The sequence below is a fragment of the Molossus molossus genome, unplaced genomic scaffold (genome assembly GCF_014108415.1).
Source record: "Molossus molossus isolate mMolMol1 unplaced genomic scaffold, mMolMol1.p scaffold_m16_p_4, whole genome shotgun sequence".
NCBI lineage: Eukaryota > Metazoa > Chordata > Mammalia > Chiroptera > Molossidae > Molossus > Molossus molossus.
In genome coordinates this window covers 803,455-824,887 of record NW_023425377.1, presented here as the reverse complement: position 1 = coordinate 824,887, position 21,433 = coordinate 803,455, and the positions used below count along the sequence as shown (strand labels likewise).

General features: G+C 62.4%; 1 protein-coding gene across 4 annotated transcripts; it reads right to left on the bottom strand.

Annotated features, from left to right (window-relative positions):
* Nucleotides 1-1,087: 1,087 nt before the first annotated feature.
* Nucleotides 1,088-10,720, bottom strand: MAFK (MAF bZIP transcription factor K). 4 transcript variants are annotated; one of them, XM_036240861.1, is made up of 4 exons: nt 10,682-10,720; nt 5,899-9,795; nt 3,834-3,913; nt 1,088-3,322 (listed from the first exon to the last, which is right to left on the bottom strand). In XM_036240861.1, exons 3-4 carry the CDS (start codon nt 3,867-3,869, stop codon nt 2,903-2,905), a joined length of 456 nt encoding a protein of 151 aa, XP_036096754.1. In that variant the 5' UTR covers nt 3,870-3,913; nt 5,899-9,795; nt 10,682-10,720; the 3' UTR covers nt 1,088-2,902. The 4 variants fall into 4 exon arrangements, with proteins under 4 accessions (XP_036096754.1, XP_036096755.1, XP_036096756.1 ...); XM_036240862.1 differs by having other exon boundaries at nt 8,907-9,795; XM_036240863.1 differs by lacking the exon at nt 10,682-10,720 and adding an exon at nt 10,013-10,213.
* Between the last annotated feature and the right edge of the window lie 10,713 nt (nt 10,721-21,433).

The window sequence follows — 21,433 nt, the reverse complement described above, 5'->3', positions numbered from 1 at the left end:
CCCGAGGGCGAAACGTGTCCATGCTCCCGCTGCGCAGGGGGTATCGAGCCCCAGAGAGGATCAAGATGCCGTGTGGGCCTTGCTGGCCTTGCTCTCCCGAGACACCGTGCAGGGCCTGGAGTGGCCACACAGGCAGGAGCAGCTGGTATTGGCCCCGGGGTTCTCATCTGTGCCATAGCCCCAGTGAACCACACAGAGAGCAGGCAGGTGGCCCTGGGGGACAGGACCCCATCGCGAGACCAGGGTCTGCCTCCCCAGCTCACGCTCACAGGCTTGTCGTCAGCTTGAGTCATGGTATCGCCGATTTGGAGGCTCCCTGAGGAGGAGCAGGCTGGGGGGGGGGGTCCTCCCAGGGTTGGCTGCAGGGGCTCTGCTTAGCTGGGAAAACATCTACGGTTGCAGTGGACAAGCTCGGGGCGACAGCGACCACAGAAGGGAGCTCGAGGCCGGGAGAGGGCAGAAACTGGCCCAGGTCATGCAGAAGTTGGGCTGGGATCCAAACCCATCGCTGGCCCTGCAGCTCAGAGATGCTGCCCGGTCAGCGTGGGCAGGAGGGCAGGCCGGTTCCAGTAACCCCGACACAGGGCTCACTTGGCCCTGGTTCAGAGGCCAAGGCCAAGTGCTGACCCGTCTGCCCCTGGGAAGATGGGGGCTGCTCCCCAGGGCAGGGAAGATCGATGGGGTCCTTGGCTCTTCTTTAGGGCACCCTATAGGGCTCTCTGCTCTCAGCCCTGAGCCGGTCCCCCACCTCCATGCTCATCTCAGAGCCCGGAAGACAGGCTGGGTGAGGGGCTGGCTTGGTGACCGGGCACGCCCCCAGGGAAGGGGGCACTCCTAGCTGGAAAGGGGAGGCCATGTCCATGGATGGGGGCTCCTGGCCAGGGCAGGCGGGATTCAGAATCCTGCCCACCATCCAGGAAGTGGGCCTGGCTGCCCCTCCCACCCAGGGCCTTCCCAACGTGGGACCTCGAAGCCTGGGGGACCCCGCTCACAGCTGCACCTGGTGTGAACCGTGCCCTCCGGGTGAGGGGGACAGGGACAGGGCTGGGGTCAGGGCACAGCACACTCAACGGCAGAGCACCAACCACACAGCGAGACAGACCCGAAACCAGAGAACTCTTTATTGCAAAGGTACGAGCGCGTCACGGCGGAGACGTACAGCAATAAATTAGGTGGTGGCTGTGGGGACGGGCGGGCCAGGGCACCGCACAGGAGCCAGGGCCACGACATCGGGTCTCTTCTCAATAATTTATATCAGGATGAAAGCAGCAGGAAAATAAATATTGAAATGAAATTGCTGAGCGGCTGGAGGGCTGGAGACCCGGCCGCCTGGGAAGGGGGGCGCCCGCCCTTGGGGCAGGGCCCTGAAGCACAGGAGACAGGACAAACCCACACGGCGAAGGCCCTTGCCTTTCCTCTTAAATAAAATCCATATATTAAATCGTGACAGTGAAATCTCAGTAATCTGAAAGGAGAGCATGAGACATGACCAGTCTTCTGCCAGGACCCCCGTCCCGGGGCGGAGCCATCTGCGCCCCGTAGGACCGGGGGCTTGGGGAGCCGGCAGCTGCCTGGCAGGCCACCTGGCTGGACCCTCAGGGCCCTGCACAGAGGGCAGGCGGGAAGACGGGAGCGGTGGGCAGGGCTCCGGCCCGGGCCTCAGCCTGCAGCTCTGCTGTGCACTTACAGTATCAAACAGGACAGGTACAAAATCTGGACAATAAAATGTGTATATAACTTTTTATATATATATACTTCTCTCTTAAATATCCCCACGATCCTTACTGATATCCAATGTGGATTACCTACCACAGCTATGGCGCCCACAGCTTCCCTTTACACCCGGCCTCTGCTCTCAGGCTGCAGCCCACCCAGGCCCACGGGGCCCCAGTCACTTTCCATCCGTCGTCCGTGCTGCACACACGGCGCTGCCCCTCCTCCCAGCACAGCCGGCACCCTGCCAGGGGTGGGGGCTTCACAGCTTGCTGGGTCTCACTTGGGGGGCTGAGCCCTGGGTGTTGGGTGGGTGGTGGGCTCCAGCTCACAGCTCACCCAGCATCTCCCAGGGCGCGCGGGAGGGGGCACCCACAGCAGCGCAGGGAGGGGTGCCCCAGCAAAGGTCACCAAGGCCCTGGGCTCCAAAGAGGGAGAGCAGTGGCCGCTGCAGGCAGTGATGAAGCACCAAGGTCGCCGAGTGCGTGCCCTCTCTGGGCCTTCCAGCCCAGTGCCCGCCACCTCTCCTCACGTTCCACCCGCATCCTGCCTCTTCGCCCAGCAGCAGGAAGCAGGCGGAGCCCCACTCCACGGCGAATAGGCACCTGTTCCACCCCCGCCCCTGGCTCCACCTCCCTAGGGCTGGGAGCTGGGACCTCCCTCTTCTCCCCAGCAGGGACATGCATGCACCCTCCACATGGACCCATGCAGTGTCTGGACACATGGGCAAATGGTCCCTCCTGGGACACCAGAGCTCAGCCAGCGCAGGGGCTCTGTACTGGCCGGTGGTCACAGCAGGGGGCAAGTGCTGACGTGTGGACTGAGGGGTGGAAGACAGAACCCCTCCCCTCGGGCCACCTGGCTAAGAACCTTCTGAGGACCTTCCCACACACCCCGACTCCCTCATTGGGACAGACCCGAAAGCAGACGTCTGTAGAGTGGGCGGGCCGAGGGTGGCCAGCATGTGTGCGTGTGCGTGGGCGCGTGTGGGCACGTGTGGGCGCGTGCAGGAAGGCGTGTGGCACATGGTTCATGAGACCCTACTCCTCATCCAGCACCCCAACCACCCCGAGGGAGAGCCCCCTGGAGTCTGCAGTGGACTCAGATGTTGGGGGTCTGTTCCCATGGACCCTCTGGCAGCAAGAGAGATGTGCCCGCCACCCGCCCACCCGGCGCCCTGCCACTGGCACTAGGAGGCGGCCGAGAAGGGCACGGAGGGGGACTTGACGATGGTGATGACGCTGGTAGTGGCCACTTTGGAGGGTGTGATGGGCCCGCGGGCCACGGTGCGCGCGAAGGTCTGCAGGGCCTCGTACTTGGCCCGCAGCGCGTCCAGCTCCAGCCGCATGCTGGCGTTCTCCGAGGCCAGCTTCTCCACCTCCCGCTGCAGCTCCACCCGCTGCCGCTCCAGCTCCTCCCTCTGCGTCACCCGCTTGATGCGGCAGCTGGCAGCGTAGCCCCGATTCTTGAGGGTGCGGCGCCGCTGCTTGAGCCGCACGACCTCCTCCTTGGACAGGCCCCGCAGGTGCTGGTTCAGCTCCCGCACCGGCATGGACACCAGCTCCTCGTCGCTGAGCGCCGGGGCGTTCTCGCCCGCCTCCTTCTTGACCTGCAGGCCGGGGTGAGGGTCAGCACGGGCCCAGAGGACGGCTCCAATGATGGGCGTCCGGGTCCTGGCAGCGCCCCCGCATCTCAGGCTGCCCCCAGGAGGCACCCGACAAGTGTGCACACAGGTTCCCTGAGGGGCCGTGGGCTACACTGGCCACCCAAACCACCATGTGGATGCTGCCCCATGACCCCTCAACACCTGCTTCAGGACCGACACTGGCAGGTGGGGGCAAGAAAGTTTGGGGGTGCACAGCCCACAAATGCATGGAGAGCCCACTCGGCTCCCAAGACCAGGGCCACAGCACCCACACCTGGGGGACCACCCACCACACGGGAATCATCTTCCTGGACCTCCTGAGGCCTCAACCCGACTCTGTCACCACCTCTAAGTGACGCTTCCTCCAGCCAACAGTCCCCACCCCTTTCCAGGTGACAGGGCTCCTCTCCTCAGTCTGAGGATGGTCCTGGGAAAGATAGGGTCTGGGGGCCCGCCCACTCTTACCCCTGCTTACCTTTAATGCCTTGTTCGGTTTGGGATTAGTCGTCATAACCTGGGCACAGTCACCCGGACAGAACTGCTTGGAAACCGTAACTAGAAAAGCACAGGAGACAGAAGCGGGTGTGGTCAGTCCCCCGGCTGGGGACTGCTGCCATCACAAGGGCTGCGGGGCCATCCCACAGCGGACAGGTCGAGAGGCTCAGATCACCCTCCCTCCTGTCCAGTCTCAGTGCCCCAGAGCCAGTGGCCCCGCCCATCCTGAGGGGCTCCCCCCAGGCAGGCACCCTGGCTGTGGGGTGTTTGGGTCCCCAGGGGACCCAGGTGGATGCCCAGCTGTGTCTCCCACTCCAGCAACAGTGAGGAATGGCCAGACCCACCTCGCCTCAGTGCCCCTCCCCGCCCCCCTGACAAGAGCGACAGCACCCGGGGTGGTTCTGGGCTGAGCAGCTGTTGCTCCCTGCTCTGGTCTTCCTCTGAGCTCAGGCGCAGGCACCTGTGGGTGCAAAGTGCCACAGCAAAGGCTCCCCTGAAGGTGGCCACACCTGGCACCTGAGGAGCTGCTAGCCTCAGGACAGCACCTGTCCTGGCAAGACCCCCGTTACCCCAGAGGAAGGGCCCCCCTGGGGAGCCCCTGGTCCTGCTGAACTCACCCGCTGGCTGGTGGAGCCGGCCCCGCCCTCCCCACTGGCCTACCTCTGCCAAGGGCACTGCAGCTGTGACGTCACCGCCGCCACCTGGGCTGCCCCACAGCCATGACCTGGGGCACACAGAGTGGGCGGGGGCTCCCTACGCCAGCCTGGGACAGACAAGAGGTGGGGAGCTGCTGCCTGGTGAATGCATCGCCTGTCTGGCGGAGCTGTCCCCGCCGCCAGCCCCCACCCGCCCTTCTCGAGTTCGTCTGCATTGTGTCACACATTCTAATCATTCATGGAAAAGCCAGCCAAGCATCCCAAGCATGATTCCCCTCTGATAGTTGCCATGGCGACCTTGGGAAGTAGCCAACTCCTGATGGTCGTCATGGAAACAGAGAAGCCCACAGCAACAATGGCTTCAGGCCAACAGTGCAGACACCACAGGTTGTGGGACAGTAAACAAGCCTCTGTGCCCCGGTGGCCGAGGGGCATGGCACCAGGCTCGCGTCCACCCGACATCCCAACACCCAACAAGCAGAGAGAACGGCAAAGAGACATACAGGGCCCCAGAGACGGAGCCACACGAAAGCCTCCACTGGGAGCCAGACTCGGTGGGGTGGCCTGCACCCCACCTCCCTCAGACAAAGCCCAGGACCCTCTGCACTCCTCACCGAGGTGCAGGGTCTCAGCACCTGAGACTGGCAGCCGCCACCTCGATGGGCCGCTCTCCCCAGCACTGTGACGGGTGATGGAGAGCAGGGCTGGGGACAGCGAGGCTCCGGGCTCCTCTGCACCCCTCATGGTCACACGTGTGCGGCCCAGACGACAGGCCATGTTTGGGGAGGTCCTATAGGAAGCTGAGAGCTACTTCCGACGGTGGTTTGACCCCTGGCACCAAGGGTCATCCAACTTGTGCCCACAGGCCTGCCCTTCCCTCAGGTGCTGAGGTGGAAGGCACTGGAGAGCGGGGGGGGGGGGGGGGGGACTGTGAGAAAGTTTTCCACGCGAGGAGGTGGTGTCACTGCGGCGCAGCACTTCGGCCAGAGCACGTCAGCGCACGAGGGCCTGGAGCCGCCAGGCATAGCTGTGTGGTGAGTCACCGGCTGTTTACAGAGCAAGAGCTCACATTCCCACAGACCCCGCCCGCCCGGCCCGCCCGAGGGAAAGGGAGGCCCGGCCAGGACTGGCCTTGAGCAGACCCCGGCCAGACAGGGATCACAGTGTCTAGCGCCAGCTCAGCCAGGACAGAGGCCACAGGGCAGAGCTCAGGGCAGGGACTCCTCCTGGGCACCTGCCCACCACAGTCCGTGCTGGGACTCAGAGGGGCATAGCCGGGATGCCCACAGAATGGGCCTCCACACGGTGGACTCACCCCCTCCTACCAGCAGGCCCAGGAATCACTTCCCACCACACCCGAAAAGTCAGGTCCCTCAGATCTGAGCCCACCTTGCCCACCTCCCTGGGCCTCCGGGGGGCCAGACCCCAGGCAAGCCTCGGAAGAGACAGGAGAGGCCCAGGCTCCCTCCTACCTGGGGTCTGACCTCAGGACCTGTTTCTAGTTCGCAGACCTGTTCAAGGAGAGTAACAGGGACAGAATGAGTGCGTGTAAAAGTGGGGGTGATACTCATGACCTTGAGATCACACTGAGAACAGCTCCGTAAACCTCTTTCCTCGGGGGTTTTCATCTTTTCTGAAAAAGAAGGGGCCCCAGGGTTCTGTCCGGCTGGGCCTCAGTTGGGCCAAGCAGGTGACACCAGGAGAGACCTTGGCTTGGGGCTCTGCTCTCAGGCCCAGGCTTTGGGGCCCGCACCCAGACCCCAGGAGGGACAGAGGCTAGGGGAGACGGGGGACCCCACGGCTCTGCCGCCCGCTGCAGGTCTCCGCAGGCTGCCCAGAGTCAGGGCTGCACCTCCTCAGAAGCTACCAGACACGGTGCGGCCTGAAGCCACTCCAGACGCAGGACCAGCTCACTCTGGGGAGATCTGGAGGGGCCCCGCCTGCAGCTGCTTCTCAAACACCGAGCCATCAGCACGGGACCTCGCCCCCAGCTCAGGCACCTGCTGCCCTGCAGCCTCACACCAGTGTCACCGTGTCAGCACCCACACGGCCTCCGCAGCTTCCCAGGGTGCTCCTGCGCCCCGCGTCCATCGGGGAACAGGGCTCAGGTGTCTGGCTGTCGTGTGCAGACCGTTCACCCGCCTCAGGCCCTGCACAGCTGCCCGTCCGTGGTACGCAGCCAGCACCGCCCCTCGGGACACTTTTCAGGGGACTACTTTCTAACTCCAGAGGTCTGTTTCCAACCCAAAGCCAGGCACGGATCCTGACGGGCATGTGCACAGGTTTGCAGAGAAGCTCACTTCCTGACAGACGGAAACACTGGCAGCCTGGAAGGGTCCGCTCCGCGACCGCAGTCCGGAGTGAGCGAGGGGCAGAGTGTCCCTCCTCTCCCAGCCCCATATGAATGGGGCAGGGCTGCCTTGCCCAAGAATGGCCCGGAATTCATCCCGGGCACCCTGGTGGGCAGGGCAGGGAGCCCAGGTTCCACAGCCAAGGGCTGCCCTCCCAGGAGGCAGGTGAGCTGGAGGCCAGGGGCTCGGACCCTGCCGGGTCACTTTTCCCTCACCAGCTCCCAACAAGCAGCGCCAGCTCGCCACTGCCCACTGCCTTGACTTGGCCTCCCGCACATACACGGGCTGGTGCTGGGCTGGACCCAGGTTCAGGGCCCATCAGTAAAGCCAGCTGGGAGCAATGACCCCACCCAAACAGCCCTGGGTTCAGACAGCCTCGCAGAAAAGGTGGTTTGGGACTTCTGAAGGCGCTCGGTCCCACCCAGATTAAACAGACAGCCTAGAGGGGCTCCTCAGACAGCAGGAAGCCAGTCTGGGCTCGGTGAGGGTGGGCTCTCCAGGTGAAGGCAGCTCCTCTGACTGCGTATCACATCCAATGCACGCGTGGCAGGGCTGGGCCAGCAGGCACATGCCACCCACTGCAGGCAACTCCCACAGCCGGGGGGCTCCCCACCGCCCCACCCACTCTGGACACCAGGCACTGAAGTCCCAAACCAGCTCCCCTCAACGTGGGGCTTGCCCCACAGAGCCTTGCAGGCACCCCACCAGCCTGGCCCACACCCAGCTTTCAGGCTGGGCCTGGCTGGCTGCCCTTCAGCAAGACACGACTGTCTGCCGGGTTCGGAGGACGTCTGGTCACCTTGCCTTTGCAGTTCGGGAAGCTGTGTCATCCTGGCTATGTCCAGAGGTGACTCAGGCGTTGCCAGCTGAGGGCAGGCTGACTGCCACACCCCCAGCCAGGCCTGCTCCCCTCACAGCTCTGGGTGGTCCTCCGGGCTCCCTTCAGCCTTGTGTCCTCTCCCCAGCCCATCTCATGCTGCCCAGGACTTCGACCAGCCCAACCTCCCTGTGCAGCCAGGGATGTCCCTGGGGAAACCTCCTCCTGTGACTCCATCTTAGGGATAACCCCACCACGCTATTCGCCCAGAAATCGCCCGCACGGCCTCTCCTCTCCTTACACGTCCACTTGCTGAGCCTGGCCTGCTGGCCTCGGCCCCAGTCTCCCTGCTCCAGCCCGGCAGCTCCGTCCCAGCTCAGGCCCCCCATTTCCCTGTCTGGACTCTGACCTAGGTCCCCCAAATACAGCCCCCACAGCTATGCAGACAGATACCCAGCCCTGCTCAGTGTCTCCTAGAACCCTCCACTGTCCTGGCCACCTGGCCACCTGCCGCATTCCAGACCTCCACATTTGGCTTCTTGGAGCGCCCCCACAATCTGCACCTGGCTCCCATCCTTCTCCCCCATCGCCCCTGCCCTGCCCTCCGCCAATATTTGCCTCACAAAAAGCCCCTCCTGCCCTCCTTGCAGTAGGCAGGCAGGCGCCCTCTCCTGAGGGCACACCTGGGGCTGGTCTTCCTGTGCACGGACACTCACACCTCACCTGTCTCCGCTCCTGGAGTTGAGAGGTCTGCGCACAAACGCATTAGCGCTGCACTGCAAGGAGGGCCCAGAGGGCATCTTCCACCCCAGCACCGCTCCGCCCCCTGCCCCTTGCCGGGCACCCAGACAGGCAGCACAGAAAGGCAGGGAGGGTGCTGTAGCTGATCCCAGACCCCACCGTCACAGGCCAGGCCAGGCCACCCCAGGCTGGGCTCCCTCAACTAAGACGGAGTGTGAGTGTGTGTTTGTGTGTGTGACTGAATTGGGTGAGTGTGACTATGTGTGTGACTGTGACTATATGTGTGTGTGGCTGTGTGTGTAACTGTGTGTGTGTGTACTGTGTGTGTATGTGTGTGTGCACTGTGTGATCTGAGACTCATCCCTACCTGCCCTAAAATCCTACGGTTTCAAGATGACACTTTCAACTTCCTGAAACTGTAAGAAAGAGGAAGCACGGGAGTGTGTGATTATGAAAAGCAAAAGTAAATACCAGAGGGAGCCACGTACCTTCCACTAGCAGTGGGGAGGCGGGCACAGGGAGGGTGAGTCACTGTTTACCGCCCAGAGGAGCGAGCAGCCCCATAGAACGCTCCCAGCTGGCTGGGTGGCACTTCCCCTGTGGACTGAACCGACATCCAGAAAGTTCATTCCAGAAACCTTTAGACTCGGGAACAGCCAGGCCACAGGCAGGGCTTCTCCCAGGCCACCCGAGAGAGACCGTAAACAAACTCAGATCGGAGCCCAGACAGTCCCCGTGCTCCGCGGCGGACAGAGTAGCACCGGCTCCCCACTGTAAGAGCCCATTCCCCACGTGGCCTCGATTCAGCTCCCATTTTAGCAACCACCTTGAAAGTGGGCGAGGCTGCACTTGGAGCGGTTCCTTGAAGTCCAGCCGTGTTCAAGCTCGAAAGCAACCGCCCTGGGAGAAGCCTCGCTTTGGGTCTTCAGAGAATAGATGCTTTATTTTGAAATGAGGAGGGTCCAGCTTTCAGTGATAAAGGCGGTCCCTCTCCCGGGCTCAAACTGGAGCACTCCGACTGGGTGACCTGGGAGGCCCTGCTTGTAAAGCTGGGCAGCTGCCCAGAATGCAACAGGTGTCAGGAGTGTCCCGCTCACCGTCCTCTTCCCAGACCCCCCAGACCTGAAGGTGGCAGGCTTGGAGCAGGGCTCCAGAGGCGGCATTCCGAAACGCCTGCGCTTCAAAGCCCCAGTGCCGCGATCACTGACCGATCACTGACCGAAGACCTTCTCAATGCAATACCGGGGGGCACCTGGGCAGCCAACAGAAGCCGGGAACCTCTGATTCCATCACCCTGTGTGGGGTGAGCACCTGAGCAGAGAAGGTGGCTGCGCGTGGGTCAGCTGATGAATGAACTGTTAAGCGGAGGATCCATTTCTGCTTGGCCAGAAGGGCCGTGTGAAAGGTAAACAGAGGCGTAATCATTAACCCCGCTGACAGCGGAACTGCCAGCAGCCCCAACAGCACTGCCCCACCTCGGGCGGGGGTCCCCAACCGCCCGAGCCTCCTATGGGGACAGAGCTCGCGCCCGTCCGCCCCGGCCCCCAGCTCCGGAGACCCACGCGGACAGACTGACACCGTACCGTGTCCTAACCTCAGCAGAATCACAGACGGGCCCGCACTCCAGTTAGGAGACACGCTCATTCACGGATGAGAAAAAGGGGGCGCGGACCCTGGGTTCGGGGAAGACACACGTGTGCCCGTCCCCCTCCCCACCCGAAGCTCCCTCTCAAGGCCGCCCTCGGGGAACCCCTGGCAGGTCAGCTGCTCCACGTGACCTCGGCCAACGAGACCCCGCTCCTTCCTCCCGACCCCATCGGCGCGGGGCCGGCCGCGGGCACCGTGGGCAGCGGCCGCGGGGCCGGCCGGGCAGCAGCGGGAGCCGCGGAGGCGCCCACACCCGAGGCCGAGCGGCCCTGCGCGACCACGCGCTGCCTGCACGTGGCCGGTTATTTTCGCCACCGCCTTCCCGCCTCGGAGCGGGTCTCCGGAGGCTAAATGCAGGCTAATGGGGGGGTCGAGACACGCGGCACCCCGCCCGCCCCCCAGGAGGGAGGACGGCGACCGGGTCTAGGGGCCGAGACAAAACCCGCCCAGGCGACACGCGCGGGCAGCACACCTGACGGCAGGTGCTCCGGCCCGGCGGGGGGCTCGGGGTCCGGGTCCCGCCCAACTTTGCCGAAGTCCCCGGCGGCCGAGACCCGGGGGCGGACCGGCGCCACCGCGCCCCGCACCGCGCCCCCCGCCCGCCCAGCCCCCTCACCTGGCGTCGCGCGGGGGCCGCGGGGGCGCGGCGGCTCCTCGCGGGCACGCGCTCTCCTCCCGCTCGCGCTCACTCTCGCGCTCCCCCCGGGCCGCCGCCTCCGCCGCGCGCTCGGGCTCCGACTTGGCGAAGAACAACAAGTCCCCCGCGCCGCCCGCCGCCCGCGCGCCCGCCCGCCCGGCTCCTCAGCATCTGACACCGCTTCCGGGATCGGCGTCGGCGCGCGTCACGCCGCCCCGCCCACCGCGCGCCACCTCCCCGCCACTGCACGCGCCCTCGCCCCGCCCACCTAGACCCCGCCCCCGGCCTGCGCGCCCGCCCCGCCCCTTCGCAGGCCCCGCCCTCCCGCAGTGCGCGCATCGCCCCGCCCCTTCTCAGCCCCCGCCCACTCCAACCGTCCGCGCATCGCCCCGCCCCTTCTCAGGCCCCGCCCACTCCAGCCGTGAGCGCATCGCCCCGCAACCTGCCCGCGGACGCGCGTGGGATCTGCCGGGTTCGCCCTTCCAGAGCCCGCAGTTACAGGTGTGGGAGCTGGCCCGCCCACCGCTCCAGCGCCCTGGTGTCGCCCCCTATGCCCACCTGTGCAGGGTGGGCAGAAGGCACCTGTGCTGCAGGTGTCGTGGTGCGCCCCGCGTGCTGGCAGTCCCGAGTGCACGGAGCCTCGCACGTGGAGCAGGCGCCCGGATTGGTTGTAGGGAGCCAGAGCCCGGAACACCCCTTCCCCGCCTCGAGCACCTGTTCTCTGGGCTCCGGGAAGGGAGGGGCTGGCTCTTGTCTGGACCCCATATCCATATTCTCTGGGGCAGGCCCCCAGTCTCACCAGAGCCTCGGGCTACCCCGCCGTCCGCAGGGCCGACCTCAGGACAGCGCTGCGGACATTACAACCAGGTCTCGGGGTCCCGTGGTTTTACCACAGTAGGAGATGAGGAGCTGGTTGCCTGGTGGCCCCTCCTGACGGACACCCCATCTGTCTTTTGATTTCCCATTTTTGACCAACAAGTGGGTCAAGAAAATATTTGTTTTCTGTGGAAGAGCCAACGATACAGCATGGTGATGAATGGCTCTGATGCTCAGCTTCCCTGTCCAGGTCTCCAAGACACCGGGCTGGGGAACAGTCCCACCTAAGCCCCAGCTCCTGGCGGCCAGGGGGAGACAGGCCCTCAAAGGCAGGCCCTGGGGAGGGGAGCAACCTCCTCCTGTCGCAGATGGAGGACAAAGCTGCAAGGTGATCCATCCAGAGTCCCGCGGCCTGGCCCGAGTCAGCCCTTGGAGGAAGGACAGGCCTCTCCCATGGGCACAGTGCCTCTGCCCAGAGGTATCCGGGTCTCAGGTGCCTTCTGGCGTATCCTGGGAAACATACAGGGATGCCAAACAGTTTGTGAGTCTTCCGTGAGCAGGTAGCACCGCAGCGTGGCTGGTATTTGGAGAGCATCCGTGGCTTCTTGCTATGGAGAGCCTGGGCTTCCTTCAGAGCCGCTCGCCTGGTGCTCACCATGCACGCGTGCGGGTGCTGCCAACAACCAAGCTGCAGCAGTAGCTGCCCCATCCAGGGGCTCCCAGGGACTGGAAGGGTGGTCCCATTTCTCCTGCCAGCCCTTCTGAGCTCGAGGTGCCGCCTCTCGGTCCCTCTCTTCGGACTCTGCCACAGTGGGTACCACTCAGACCCTCACTAGTGCCCTCACTGCCTAGCCTGACTGCTCTTCTCAGATTAAATTTGGTTGATGAAGACTGCGGTCTAACGAATCTCATTCAGCCCCTGAAAGCAGGACATCGGTGGCTGGAATCAGGCAGACGTGGGAGACGGTGGTGACGCTTACGGTGTGACCTTGGGGACGGTCTCTTCATTGCACCTCTCTGGCTCTTACTTTTCTCGACTGTAAAATGGGCTTAATATGGCCCGGCCGGTGTGACTCTGGATTGAGCGTCATGCCGTGGACTGAGAGGTCTGGGCTCGAGTCCCAGTCAGGACACATGCCCGGGTTACAGGCTCGATCCCAGTGTGGGGTGTGTGGGAGGCAGCTGATTGATGTTTCTCTCTCATCGATGTTCCCATCTCTCTTTCCTTCTCCTTTTCTCTCTCTCTGAAAATCAATAAAAAACATACTTTAAAATGGGCTTAATAAAACAGAATGAAGATGGAGTTCTCAAGAAATGACCTTGGGGCCGTGTGATAGCCATCTAGGGAAAGATGACGTTGGGTCCACAGTTTATCCACACCGTACACCAGCATCATACATGTCAACTAGGTCACAGTGTAACGTCCGTAAAAAGAATGACAAGACCTTCTGAAATGGAGAGCAGCAAGGGTGGCCCCGACGTGTGGACATTCTGACACCGCTGAACTGCACCCTTACACGTGATTCAAAGGGTCAACTTCACATCGTGTGTATTTTGCCACAAAAGTGAATTTTAGGAAAGTGTTAAACGATTTGAAGAAAACATGAATGACCTCCTTTAAAACTTTGAGTGGGAAAGGGGTTTTCTAAGCATGATTAAAAATCTAGACACCAGCCCTGGCCGGTTTGGCTCAGCGGTTAGAGCGTCGGCCTGCGGTCCTGAGAGACCCGGGTTCGGTTCCCGCTAAGGGCATGTACCTCGGTTGCAGTTTGTCCCCGGCCCTGGTTGGGTCGTGTGGGTGGCAACCACTCGATGTGTCCCTTCACGTCGATGTTTCTCTCTCTCTCTCTCCCTCTCACTCTATCTGAACAAAATATCGAAAAATGTCCTCGGATGAGGATAAAAAAAAAAAAAAAAAATCCAGACACCATAAAAATAAAAAATAAAAAGACTGGAAGCAAAAATCACCATGAGCCAAGTCAGAACACAAAGTATATACTAGGGTCCTGGCTGGTTTTGCTCAGCGGTTAAAGCGTCGGCCCACAGGCCAGAGAGTCCCGGGTCGGTTCCCGCTAAGAGCACGTACCTCGGTTGTGGTTTGTCCCCGGCCCCGGTTGGGGTCGTGTGGGTGGCAGCCACTCAATATGTATCTCTCACATCGATGTTTTTCTCTCTCTCTTCCTCCCTCTCTCCCTCCCACTCTATCTGAAGATAAATGCAAAAATGTCCTCAGAGGAGGATAAAAAAAAATTACATTACAATTCCGTTCCTCCTCTGTCTGAACCCCCAAACAAGACCACATCCTGCAATGGCAGAGCTGGGGTGAGGGCCTCGGGCACTGCTGGTGGGAGCAGGAGGGACAGAGCAGATTCTTCCATGCTCACGTTGGACCTTACTTGTCCTCAGTCCCGCTTCCTGAAATCTGTGCCAGAGACACCTGTTCACGTGTGACCTGGGGGTTGTACGAGGCTGATCACTGTGGCGTCGGCTGTGATAAAAGGTCGGAAACTGCCAAGGTGTCTTCGTTAAGGGCCCAGCTAAATAAACTGGGACATCGCCAGGTGAGGTACTGTGCAGCCGTGAGAAGGGACGCCGCAGGTCCCTGGACGTGGGCACGAACACCTCTGGGGTTCGGTGTGGTCAGGGCAGGGCAGGGCTCCAATCACAAGGAAGGAGGAGGTCACAGTGCTATCCGAGCTTGTCTGTACCTACTGAGGGCAGACTGGCGGGGTTCAGCAGATTGCAAGGCTGCCTTTGGTGGTCGGGGTGCACGGGGTGGGGATAGAAATGAGAGTTCTCACCCTGGCCGGTTTGGCTCAGCGGTTAGAGCGTTGGCCTGCGGTCCAGAGAGTCCAGGGTTCGATTCTGTCCAAGGGCATGTACCTCGGTTGCAGTTTGTCCCCGGCCCCAGTTGGGGTCGTGTGGGTGGCAACCAATCCACGCGTCACTCTCACATTGATGTTTCTCTCTCTCTCTCTCTCTCTCTCCCCCTCCCACTCTATCTGAAGATAAGTTTATCCAGGTGAGGATAAAAAATAAATTTTATTTAAATGAAATAAAATAGCCCTGGCCGGTTTGGCTCAGCGGTTAGAGTGTCGGTCCACGGACCAATGAGTTGTGGATTCAATTCCAGTCAAGGGTGATTCATCCCCGCCCTTGGTTGCGATTCATCCCCGGCCCTGATGGGGGTCATGCAGGAGGCAACCAGTTGATGTGTCCCTCTCACGTCGATGTTGCTCTCTCCCTCCCTCCCACTCTATCTGAACTAAAAAAAAAAAAAAAAAAGGAAAAATGTCCTTGGGTGAGGAGTAAAAAAATAAATTAAATAGAGGGTAGCACACAGGACTGGGGTGAGGGTGCATGCAGTTTCTGAATGGCCATGAAGATCTCACGTGGTCCCTGGTCCCCAGTTGGCCTTGGTAAATGGCCCCTTTGGTACGTCTTTAGGCAGAGACAGCGTTGCTCGTGCCGGGCACGCTGCTCTCTGCACCTGGGAGAGCCCTCTGACCAGCAGGGACCTGCCCACCACCCGCTGTCTCCCTCCTTCCCGAAGGTGGAGGCAGAGAGTGTTGAAGTGTCGTGGGCTACCTGAGGAGGCCTGGCTGAGGTCCAGGGAAAGAGAGGGACACTGAGGCCCCGAGATCAATTACTCCGCAGGAAAGGGGAGAGGCAGGGGCTAGGTCTATCCCTGATGGGGTTGCTGGTGTCCCAGAAGGAGTCACGACCCCCAGAGTCCCCACAAACATCTCCAGGGGCCCTGACCCCAGAAAGGAGGGGGAGGGGACCTTGGACAGGTTGGACTTGGGGACACCCTCTGCACACTCCCCCATGATCCAGTACACGTACAGCTGTCGGGCACTCGGGGGCCAGTAGGTGCACCCCACGCCCAGGAAGGGTCAGCCTTCACGGATGCTTGCTGGCCGTGGACTGAACGGTTCACGTCTCTGTCTCGGCAGCACCCTCCCCGTGTCCCTGCAGCGCTGTCTGTGCCTGCCCTTTGAGGGTGAGGGGCAAGGCCCGGAGTGGGCTGGATGGTGCCTGCCGGCTGTGAAGAGGCCGGCCTGAACCTCTGCCCCCCTGAACCTTTGCCCCCTATGTGCCCCAGGGGCTGGAGCTCTCCCTCGGGAAAGGGCCAAGGCCGATCCTAGGAGGGTGGGTGTCCAGCCTGTACCCCGGACCAGGCTCCTGCTGGCTGGGTCCTCCACCAGGGAGCTGCTGATGCCACAGTGAACGTTTTGGGGGGATGGCGAGGAGCCTCCGGGTGCTTGTCCCCACCTGGCTTCTGGGGTGAGGGCGGGGGTCGGCTCTGCAGAGGGGACAGGCCTGGGGAGGGAGGAAGCAGAGTTTGGCCTCCAAAGGTTCCCCTGCCCTTGGGCAGCTGTGGCTCGCCGGGCAGCCCCGACTCTGAGCTTGTTCTGCCTCCCTCAGCGATGCCCAGGAGGATGGGTCGGGGGAATGTTGTATGGTGCCCTCAGATGGCAAGACTGTCACTGTGGCACTGCCGCTGTATTCGCTTACTTGTCATCAAGTAAGCAGGTTGATTCCCCTTCACAAGTTGAGAGCAATGTGGTCAAGATTCCTGAAGAAAACGCTCCCCACGCTTCTTCCATGGCCACCAGCCAGCAGCGTCCTGTCTGCAAAGCGCTTCCCAGGCTGGGTCCCTGCTGCCCGCAGGACGGCCGGAGAGGGCGGGGCCGCAGCCCCAGAGCCCTCGTCCGTGTTCCACAGGCAGCCTGGTCTGCTTTCCCGGTGGGTGCCTGAGACCCCGGAAGGGCAACCCCGTGCTCGCGGCCACCAGGGCCCCATTCGGAGCCTCTCAGGCCTTTCTCCGAGGACCAGCGGCCAAGCCCCGCTGAACAAAGGAGGTGGGCGGGTGACCATGGCCTGAGGCTGTCCCTCTGCCCCTGGGCACCCTGGGGCCCGAGAGCAGTGTAGCCTGCAGATAGACCTAGAGCGCTCTGGGCTGTGGTCTCATCTGAGGTGCCTCGGCCCCCGGGGGCCACCTGGCAAAGGAAGTGGCTGCTGGCACTTCTTGGGGAGCCACGGTGAGGATGCAGGTGGCATTTCTGGGGCATTTATTTATTTACTTATCTATTTTTAAGACCTGTGCACGAGGGCATTTTTCTAATTTCAAGCGCAGTAGGTCCCCTTTGCGGGAAGCTTGAACAAGTCCCACGAGGAAACAGAATCCCTGTGGCCCCCCACCCAAGAGCGCTGGGGACATCTGGATGGCGTGTAGGGACAGTGGGACAGAGGTGAAACAGGACTGTCCTGGTCACTGTCCCAGTGCCGCCCCGCCTAGCCCCCAGCCTGAGGATGGGAGGAGGGACGCCAGCGGAAGGAGGGCTGGGGTCCCCGGCCTCCTGACCCAGAGACCCTCCCCACCCAGCCCTCTTTCAGTCACACTGATGTTGGCCGTGACCCCCAGCCTTTGACCTCCGCCCTCCTTGCCCCACACAGCTTTCTGGCCACAGGGTTCTCCCCGGGGGCTTCCCCAGGTCACCGAAATCAAGTCTGTACCCTTCCTCAGCCTCAGCCATTGGAGGGAACACATGGAATTTGGGGGGTGCTGGCTGGGACTGGGCAGTTGGGTTCAGGGTTCCGTACTCGTCAGTGTATGGCCTGCCTTGCCCTGGTTCTCAACCTGCATTCCCCGGAACCCTGGGGTCCCATGGAGGTGGGCTGGGCAGAGCGGTCAAGGCCCCCCAGTCTGGGGATGCCCAGCTTCTCTGTGCCCTGCTCTTTGTGGTTGGCAAGAGCATTCGTTCAAAGGCATGGGAACCACAGCCGAGTCAGCGTGGGCGCGGGGGTGCGGGGGCCGCTGAACCCTGCGGCCTCAGAGTGTGCTAGGCTTTGGAATGCTGCTGGCCTGACCCTACCTGACAGAAAGGGAAACTGAGGCGGGGGTGCCCCAGCTGGAAGGTCATGGAATCGCAGTGTCGTGTGTCCCCCCACCGGGCACACCCCGGCCTGGGAGGAGTCCCCGTCGGAACCAGCTTTTCCCGCCGGCAGGACAGCTGGGAGACAGGTGTGCCCCAGCCCTGCCTTTGACCTCTGACCTTTGACCTCTGCCCTCAGAGGCTTAGGACGCCTTGGGGCGAGGAGCTGGAGGGCTCAGAGACCTCGGACACCCCTCCCGGACAGGGGACTGGTTTCCTGTGAGCTGCCCGCTCTATTTTCGGACAATAGTTGGAAAGAGCTCCACCTCCGGCCAGAGGCGGCCTGGCTGGGGCTTCCGCTCACCCGCCAGGGTCTGCCCAGCACTGGCTCAGATGTCAGCCCTGAGCTGGTGGGGGCTCCCGGGGCGCCAGCCTTCCGGGTCCGGCTCCAGAAGGCCCCGTGCCTCCTGCGCGCCTCGCGGGGCCTCCCGGGGCCGACCCAGCGGTGCCGGCCCAGGACCGCTCACGGCACAGGAAACCCTCCACCCTGAGCACAGCGGGTCTCCGGGGCCCCCCAGGAAGGGGCAGCCGGGTAATAACTGCTGACTCACAGCTCTGAAACTGTCACCCGGCTGATGGGGCTTCCAGCCTGGGTGAAGCAGGTTCTAAATTTAGAGGACAAGGTGGCTGAGAGATGACCAGCCCCCCGGGCGCCCTGTGGTCGCTCCCGGAGTACCTCATCTTACACCCAGCCCCACCCTGAGAGCTGGGAGGTGCCAGGCTGTGCCCAGGGAGATACTGCCCAGGCCAGCCCGGCTCTGGGACCCAGGCTGTGCCGTGGGACCAGCTGCTTCCTGGCCCCGAGGCGGTTGGACCACAGCAGCTGCAGGCAGACCCTCCTCCCCTCTGCCCTCGGGGCTGGGGCAGGTCGCTGCACACTCTGTCCCCACCCTACTGGCCGCCCAGCCTGCTCTCCACTGCAGGGACCCCCCTTCCCTCAGCGGAGCCACAGTGGGCCCAGTGGAGGGGCGTGCCCACCACGCTAGGTCAGGGTCCGGGGTCAGGGTCACCTGGCTCCAGGGTGGTGGCAGAGATGGCAGAGGACTGTGGGGTCAGAGGCCTGGGCTTGCCCCACCCATCACATCCTTCCAGGCTGAGTCCCGCTCATAACTATGGCTTCTGTGAGGGTCCTTCACCTGTCTGCCCCCATTTCAGCCGTGGGTGCGCCCCCTGGATCCGGCAGAAGCTGGGCCCACCAGGTGCTGCTGGTGCCTCACACAGGGAAGGGAGGGAGGCCACACAGAGAGACAGGTAGTGGGTGCCAGCATCCAGGGGTGACGGTGTTCTTTTTTGTTTATTTATTTACTTATTTATTTTTTACTTCTCACCTGAGTACATTTTTCTACTTATTATCAGATAGAGTGGGAGGAAGAAAGAGAGAGAGACAGAAAGAAACATCGATGTGATAGAGCCACATTGACTGGTTGCCTCCCGCACGACCCAACCAGGGCCAGGGATGAACCGCAACTGAGGTATGTGCCCTTGATCAGAATCGAACCCGTGACTCGTTGGTCCGCGGGCCGACGCTCTAACTGCTGAGCCAAACCGGCCAGGGCTTTTTTTTTTTTTAAAGTATGTGTTTACCGATTTCTTAGAAAGGAAGAGAGAGATAGAAACATCAATGTGAGGGAGAAACATCAATTGGCTGCCTCCTGCACACCCCCTACTAGGGTTGGAGCCTGCAACCCGGGCATGTGCCCTGACCAGGAATTGAACCGGGACCTCTCATTTCATGGGATGACGCTCAGTCCACTGAGCCACACAGGCCCGGCCAGGGGTGACGGTTTTGTAAAGGGCGATGTTAAGGTGCCAGCCAGGCCCAGTGGGGGCTGGGGCTGTGGTTTTGGGGGTGAGGGAAGAAGGCCACACTGAGCAAAGACCCAGTGGGGGAAGGGTCCATGACAGCCAGGGGGTCCTGACACAGGAACAGTCTGAGTAGAGGTCCTGAGACGAGCCAGGCGTGTCCAGGAACAGTGACAGGACAGCCAGTGGGAGAGCCTGGTCACGCAGGCCTGGTCCTCGGCGTGGAGCTGCAGTGCCCACCCAGACATGCAAAATGGACCTTATTTAGAAACAGAGTCTTTGGATATAAAGCAGGTAAGGATCTTGAGATGAGGCCATCCCGGCTTAGGATAGGTCTAAATCCAATGAGTGTCCTTGCAAGAGACAGGAGGAGACACAGACACACAGAGGGGACACGGGGACACAGAGACACACAGAGGGGACACACAGACACAGAGGGGACAGAGACACACAGAGGGGACACAGACGCACAGAAGGGACACACAGACACAGAGGGGACACAGACACACAGAAGGGACAGAGACGCACAGAGGGGACAGAGACACACAGAGGGTTCACACAGACACAGAGGGGACACAGACGCACAGAGGGGACACAGACGCACAGAGGGGACACACAGACACAGAGGGGACACAGACGCACAGAGGGGACACAGACGCACAGAAGGGTGTGATAAGGGAGTGAGATGGAAGGTGCAGCCTCGAGCCCAGGGCGCCTTGAGCCTCGGAGCTGGAGGAGCAGCAGGGACCCTCCCCGAGTCTGTTGCGAGACAGCGAGAGAATGAGAGTCTGTTGTTTAGGCCGCCTGGGGGGTGGGGTGTGTTTCAGGAACAGACACCTGCGTTGGCAGGAAGCCCTGGGTCCCGCATCATCAGCAGCTGAGGAGGCCCCCACTGCCTTTCCTCCTTCCTGCGGACGCTGACTCGGGTGACGGGCAGCCTCAGGGAGCACAGCCCTCCAAAGCTTCTCATGTGATCGGAGCCCGGGGCCGCTCCCGCCCCAGAACCCCACGAGGGAAAGATGTGTCCACCTGACCCGTGGCCTCTGGCCTGGGCAGGGAGGTGCTGTGACAGCCCAGCGGGCGAGGGCACTCCTCTTGTTCTCCGGGAAACAATCCCCACAACTGCAACACTAAACAAGCCGACGGTTTGAAGGCCCTCCCTGCCCAGTAGCCACGGGGGCCACGTGGGTGTACTTCCAGACTTCATCTATGTCTGGATAGATGCGGCCACTTCCACACGCTGGTCCGGAAACGGCGCCTTCCTTCCATCACCGCCCGAAGGGTCGGTTTGGGCCTTCGGGGCAGCTTCCGGACGCCCCACAGCTGTCCTGACCCATGCAGACGCTGGACACCTGGCCGTGAGCACGCACCTGCACTGCCCACCCTCTGTGCCCTCACCCGGGCCTACCCCTTCACCTCTGGAGCTCAGCTTCCCCGCGGTAGTTACTGAGTGAAGCTAACCCGCCCGGCCTGACTCACCTGTGCCGGCCGCCCTCCGCAGCACCCCGGCTGTGAGGAACGAGCCGGGTCTCTACCGAATCCCTCTCCTGTCAGTCGGGGTGGCAGCTCCTAGGGACCCTCCGGGCTTCCTCCAGCGGGGGTCCTGGGGCAGGGGCCAGGGCTGCAGGCCAGGCTGTTGCTCCTGGTTCTCTACTCCTGGTGGGGAGGTGGGCTACAGCCAGAGGCCCGGGTACTGCGTGACCCTGCTCCCCGAAAAGGAGGGCAGGACGGGCTGGCCTTGGCAGGTCCCTCCGGCTCTTCTGCGCTGTGCCCCTGGGCTCCCTCCTGCCTCCCATCATGGGGACCCCAGAACCTGCCCTTTGACTCATAAACAGGAGAGCAGGACTCTGACGGCCCAGCACGTGTAGATGAGAACCCCGATGCCACCCCCTGCAGCCGTGTATCCGTGAGCATGCCACTAAACAATGCGCAGAGAGGGTGACAGCGCCCACCTTTCAGCTCAGAGGTCAGAGGCTGCGACGCACCTCCGGCATCCCGCCGCCAGGGGGCGCTGCAGACATAGCCCGGGAGCCGCGGCCGCTCTAGCCTCCCCGTCCGCCCTACGCTCCCCCCGCCGCGCTGTTTTGCTTCCGGTTTCCCCGGAAGTTGGGCCGCTGAAGTCGACTTCCGGTTCCGGGGTAGCCTTGGCGGCGGCGGAGCGCTCGATGTCGCG

Coding starts and splice junctions, on each gene's coding strand:
- MAFK (XM_036240861.1), bottom strand. CDS start 3,869: ATGACGACTAATCCCAAACCGAACAAGGCATTAAAG. Junction 3,323..3,833: donor AACCGAACAAGGCATTAAAG/GTAAGCAGGGGT, acceptor CCCGGCCTGCAG/GTCAAGAAGGAGGCGGGCGA.